The 6,000-nt window shown below is 43.6% G+C and overlaps 1 protein-coding gene across 1 annotated transcript; it reads right to left on the bottom strand.

Moving 5' to 3' along the window:
* Window positions 1-3,003: 3,003 nt before the first annotated feature.
* Window positions 3,004-5,416, bottom strand: LOC105052006 (uncharacterized). The gene is made up of 2 exons (XM_010932680.4): window positions 4,263-5,416; window positions 3,004-3,211 (listed from the first exon to the last, which is right to left on the bottom strand). The coding sequence occupies exons 1-2, from the start codon at window positions 5,171-5,173 to the stop codon at window positions 3,208-3,210; spliced, it is 915 nt and encodes a 304-aa protein (XP_010930982.1). The 5' UTR covers window positions 5,174-5,416; the 3' UTR covers window positions 3,004-3,207.
* Window positions 5,417-6,000: the final 584 nt, after the last annotated feature.

The raw sequence follows: 6,000 nt of genomic DNA, 5'->3' as shown, positions 1-6,000 counted from the left end.
GCCCGACCGGTGAAGGCGGCAGCCGGACTGGTTTGTTGCTGAAGGCTTTTGACCGCATCCGTCAGCACGGTCATCTGCCGCACAATCGCCGCGATCTGCACCTCCGTGGTCACCGCAGTGTGCGGAGAGCTAGGTTCCACCGCGGAGGGTGGAGGAGAGGCCTCTTCCCGACGGGAAGAGCGCCTCACCGATCCGGTGATCCTCGATCGTTGAGCTCTTGTCTTTGTCATCCCCCCTTCCTGGCGCGCCAATCTGTTGCGGCCAATCCCCTCGTCGCCTGGTCGCCGGGAACGAGCGCCTGCAAAAGAAAGTCCACACTGATCGGAGGCGGCTCCGGCGGAAACCCTCCGACGGTCAAGTCAGAGAGAAGACTAGGCAACAGTGAGATGAAAACAGAAAGCCCAATGAGAGAGAGAGAGCTAGAGAGGAGGGAGTTCAGGGGTTTCGAATCGACCTCTAGCACTGTTGCCTTCCCCGATATATATAGTGGAGCATGGTATGACGCCGTCATTAATGGCGCGGACAATTGAAGTATTGTCAATTCACTGAGGACTGTCAGAGCCGCCGTGAGGGTGTCAAATCGCCGTGGCGCTGTCAAATCGCTAGGGTTGACCCATGCCTTAGGTGGGATAATGCCCCTAGGCGGCTGTGCCGCATGCCGTTGTCAGGACTGACAGTTTCTGACAGTAGTACGGCGATTGGAGGAGCCGACCGACCATAGGTCGGCGGCCAGCTGAGGGGCGTCGGGTGAAAATTTGGGCCCCTCCGACAGTCAGTTAGGCACATTGGTAGAGTCGGACATCGGACTCCATAGTGCAGTCGGTTGGGAGAGCGAAAAAAATCTGCCCCGACCGACGTATCCTCGGTCGGTTGGTAGCCGTCGATCGGTCGGCAACGGCATCCATCGGTCGATCGGTGGAGCCGGACATCGGACGTATAGGCCGACGATGAGTCGGCATGAGTGGGGTCGGTCGGTATTCCCCAACAGGTACATTGGGAATCACAACTGTTGGCAAAGGAATGTGTTTTACAACCGTTCAACCATTATAAAAATATTTCATCTGATGCATTCGAATGTAATTTTTCATTCCCTCATTTTTCTATTCTCCCTGAACACACAATCCAGAATAGAAGTCTCTTGGAAAGCCCTCAATAGTGCTGGTTGCATGCTTTGGTGGTTTTATAGTATCCTGAGGGTGTATTATCATATATTTCCATCAGCTTCTTTGATAGCGGAGGCAATTAACATCAGTTTCACTTGCACTCAATGATAGATCTGATTTAAATAAAAAATAAAATCAAAATCTATCAGATAAACTTTCAAAACTTAGAGACCAAATCTGTTGCAATTTACTTATGAAGTATTAGATAAAAATTATCCATCAAAATAAAAATTAAAAAAAAAACAGTTACCTTAACCGCTTTTCATCTTTTTGCTGTCGAATCAAATCCTACGAATATCTGAAGTTTCTGATATAGCTACACAAACACCCGATCTCTGTTGGACAGTGATATTTCACGCTATAAAATCACATATATTATTCTCTACACCAATAGGGGATGCAAGAGCCGCAGATAGACGATGGGGCGAAGGAGCCATGAGTGGCATCGGGGGGAGGTGGATGGGGGAGAGAGGAGAGGGTTGAACAATGGATTTTATGTAATTTTTTTAAGATAATTTTATTCAAAATTTTTATTACAGTAATGCCAAAGAAATGGTAATTTGAATAGCCACCCTATTTCAAAACTATCTAGATTGCTTGATGAAAGATAATGTAAATTATTTAGACAATTTGGATTACCATCCAAAAAGCATACCAAACACAGCAATCCAATGAGTCCACTTTAAATTATCGGTAATCTATCCAAATTACCAGCTATCAAATGCAATCAAGAATGATGTCTTAGGAGGATATATCTTTAATTTTTTTTTTTAATTCATACATATAAAAGGCAGAAGGAGATCATATAACTATTCTAGTATAACTAATTTGCTGATCTTAATTTGAAAACAATATCTAATTGTAGAAGATTAAAAAAGTCCAATTGAATGTGTGAAAGGGTGTCACTCCGAATAGATTCAAACAATAGGATGGTTCGAGAAAAAGGATGAAGAATACTGGTGTTAGAGAACCATTGGACTTTTATAGTAATCGCCATCCCGCTAAGTTAGTATACCAAGGTCAAGCTTCTCTTGCATTTGGTGGGTTTAGTCACCATTTCTGTTATCTTATTCTTTAAATTTTTATAAAAGTTATATTAAAATATTCCACATGTAACACGTGATCCATGCACCTAAATAGCTATAAAATCGGTGGAAACTCGAAATAAAGAAAATAAAACTAGCCACAAAGAAGCATCAGAATTAAAGAGAGAGATGTGAATGGACAATTAACGATTGAGAGAAATGTGGATGGACGGATTTGTCTGGGCATTGTGTAGTTCACGTTCCACAACAAATAAAATAAGTCACATTTGGCTTGATTTATTTGAGGCGTCAAGTAGTCAAGTTGGTAAGGTATGCTGATACTAGAGAGCATGGTACAGTGAGGGATAGAGGGTGTCAAATAGTTGATCCATGAAATTAAGAAAATTTTCGGTGATGTACACATACATTCATTTTCCCCCTGACTGATAGCAGTAGTAATAGGCTTATAAGTTACAATACCATTTTTCCATTCCTTAACAGCATATATCCCGCGTTATTATTAAATTAAACTCAGAAAGAGAGAGCCAGGATATCCCAATCTCTGGCAGCTCTTTACGGTCATTTGAGGATAATGGAACATGTTCTCTCTTCCATGAGGTTGGTTGAAGGGGAATTAATTAGTTGTGTAGATCTAAATCTAATATTTCTAATATAATTCTATTAGGTTTGATTCCATCGGAGCAGCAACAAGTGCATAATAGATCCTCCTGCCTCCCCGTTCATCTTCTCTAGGCTACAAATTTGATATGAATAAATGCCCCTACAAACTTCATAATCTGAACAAGATCCGTAAGTAAGAGCAAAATATCCCAAGATACTAAGTGACTCAGTCTTTACAAGCATACGGATTAATGACGAGTTATTGGATTCATGAAATCTCTCAAAAGAAGCCGGGATCTTTCTATGGCTGTTGCTTGCTCAAGACTTCCAACATCCCTTCCTCTCTTTGAAGCAGAAGCTTCTGCTAGAAAAGTTAGCACGACAGTTTCGATAGAAGATTACCTGATGAGGAAGCAAAACTAACCTTGAATCATGAAAGCAACACAAGCTACAAGGAAAAAGTGTTACATATAGCAAACCAATGACAATATTATAGATATCAAAAAGTACAACTAGAATATGAGCTAAATGCAGCAACATAATAATAACTTTCAACGATTTTTCTAATAAAGTTTCATTTTTCAGATACCATGATGAACCTCTGGCAATGAAATGTGAAGTTTTCCCTTTTTCCTTTTATTGAATTAATGGATTATCATGTGAGTTCTCTGCAATATAACAAAGATATAGTAGTCTGCCCACTAAAAGTTCCATAATGCTTTAAAAAAAGTATATACAAACACGAAATGATTAAAAGTTATTTTTGTCAACAACCACTTGTGATTTACAGACTAACCAAAGGCTTTCACAAGGAACTGCAAGATAAAATATACTGAAACAACCACCATATATTATTTTGTTCGATACATTCGAGAAAACAACTAACCCACTAAGTGCTTAAATTCTCGAAAAGAATGTTTCCTTTGTTTAGTTGGAGAATGCCAAACCAAGGAACTAAAATCTAGTCGTACTCTGTTCCCACAAAATCAAAAAAACGAAATTTCTGCATGAAATACTGTTATCAGAGATGGAAGGTTTCGAAAAGATATTGACTGTTTGAGATCAAGGAACCACTAATTATATAGATTATGAACGATAATGCAGCAGCAACAGTTAATTTCACAGTTCAAAAAATGGACCATTTTGGACACATAATGTTGAAAAAGCAATTTCAAAGATCAATATAACCATAAGTTTGAATTAATTTCCATAAAAAAAAACAAAATTGACAAATAAATTATCCTAATTACATTTATGAAATCAGAAATCTCAAAGGAGCAAAATATTAAAAAAAATGATGAAATCAATTGATTAAGCAAACATTAAAATTTTCTTTTATAGGTGATCCTAACAAAAGAATTCATGCGACCGAGAAAGAGCAATCGAACAAATTGATATACTAAATCCAATGATCAAGAGCAAAAGATTCTAGTACAAGAGCAGTAGACTCTACCTCTGGACGTTGAGCATGGCCTTGGCCTCGGCCTGCTCCTCCAACAGCATATCGCTCGTGTACTTGCTCAGCAGCTCCATCTTCTTCTTCTCCACCACCATCCTCTCAATCTCCTTCTCATCCGGCAGCGGCACGTGGACCACAAACTCCTCCTTGCTCCTCTCCCTCTCTTCCCTCTCCCTCTCCATCCTCCTCTCCTCCTCCACGACATCCTCCACCTCCTCGAAGAGTATCTCCGCGGCCGACGCCGCGGTCCCCACGGTCGCCACCTCCCCGCTCTTCACCGCCTTCCTCGCCTCCCTCCTGATCTGCTCCATCCGCCGCCACTCGGCCACGGCGTTTTCCCTCACCTCGGCCTCCGCCGGGCCCTCCAATTTCTCCAGGATGCCGTCCTCGTCGTCGCGGTAGCCGTAGTAGCTGGCGTCGATGCGCTTGTAGATGTCGTAGCGGGAGCGACGCTTCTTGACCTCGGGGGGCTTCTCGAAGAGCTCGCGGACGCCGGGGAGCTTCTTGGCGGCGCCGAAGTAGCGGTAGCCGGGGCCGCGGCCGCTGGGGTTGGGGACGTCGACGATGTTGCCCTCGAGGTCGGTCATCTTGGCCGAGTTCTTGGTGTAGTTGGGGCCGCCGAGCTCCACGATGCGGCGCTCCCAGTGGACGCGCTCGCGGAGGAGCTTGTTGATCTCGTCGTTGAGATCGCGGAGGCGGTGCTCCCCGAGGCCCTCGTTCTGGATCTCGGCGACCTTGACGCCGATCTCGCGAAGGATCTCGGAGCGCCATCGGTGGGCCTCGGCGAGGTCGCGGCACTCGGAGGCAAGGTAGGGGCGCCGCTCCTTGGGCTTCCTCTTTTCCTCTTGCTTCATCGCGATGAAGCGATTCAGCATCGACTGGGCCTTCTCCTCGTTCCGAGCCATCGCTGCCGGTGTCGCCGCCGCCCACCCGCCAGAGGAGGAGAAAGGATTCGAAGAAGGGGAGCTGAAATCCTAACGCCGGCGGCGTCTACGGTCCTCCGGTGACGAAACCCTAGAGTCAAAAATAGAGAAGCTATTCCTCGAGGGGAGCTTAACCTACAAACGGGCAACTAAATAATAACATTCCTCGAAAGAAAATCTTTTTATTAATTTTTCCAGGACCTATCCAAAATCGGCAAAACAGTTAATTATCCATTTAGGGAACTCATAATTTTCCATGACTAACGTCTAGTCCGAAGATTGCCGACTTCACAACGACTCCCGGAGAATAAATAACATCCAATCAGGAAACCTTTTTCTTCCGATTTTCTCTACTCGCCTATCCGTAGTCGGCAAGAGGTGCCGTCTTCATGTAAAAGTTCTCACCCGTTGATAATTAAACATCTGTCACGGAGGCAATACTAAAAATTACTTTGCTTCATGTAAAAGCTCTCAGGACCCGTTAATAATTAAACATCTCTCACGGAGGTGGTAATACTAAATATTAACTTTTACAACGACCCATATAACAGTCCTGCATACCGGTCGGTAATTGAATATACGAGTATCGTGCGTTGGGTTCATGAGTTATCTTGCAGATGTCAAGGACTAGCGCACTCGACAACTCAACTACCTCTAAGAATACTAGAATCAAAATTTGCTGAAAAAAACGAGAGTATTAGGCTATTCTGGTCATACCCGTAGATCAATCACATCTAAAATTAAGAACGCATAAGCCCACAAGAAAGGTTGCGAGATGTCGAAATACAATTAGAATCCACCTTGGTGCA

The sequence above is a fragment of the Elaeis guineensis genome, chromosome 9 (genome assembly GCF_000442705.2).
Source record: "Elaeis guineensis isolate ETL-2024a chromosome 9, EG11, whole genome shotgun sequence".
Taxonomy (NCBI): Eukaryota; Viridiplantae; Streptophyta; class Magnoliopsida; order Arecales; family Arecaceae; genus Elaeis; species Elaeis guineensis.
Note: the sequence above shows the minus strand (reverse complement) of the source record. Positions and strands in the feature narration are given on the sequence as shown.

Bases quoted from the DNA above. Each gene is read 5' to 3' on its own strand.
- LOC105052006 (XM_010932680.4), bottom strand. From the start codon at position 5,173: ATGGCTCGGAACGAGGAGAAGGCCCAGTCGATGCTGAATCGCTTCATC.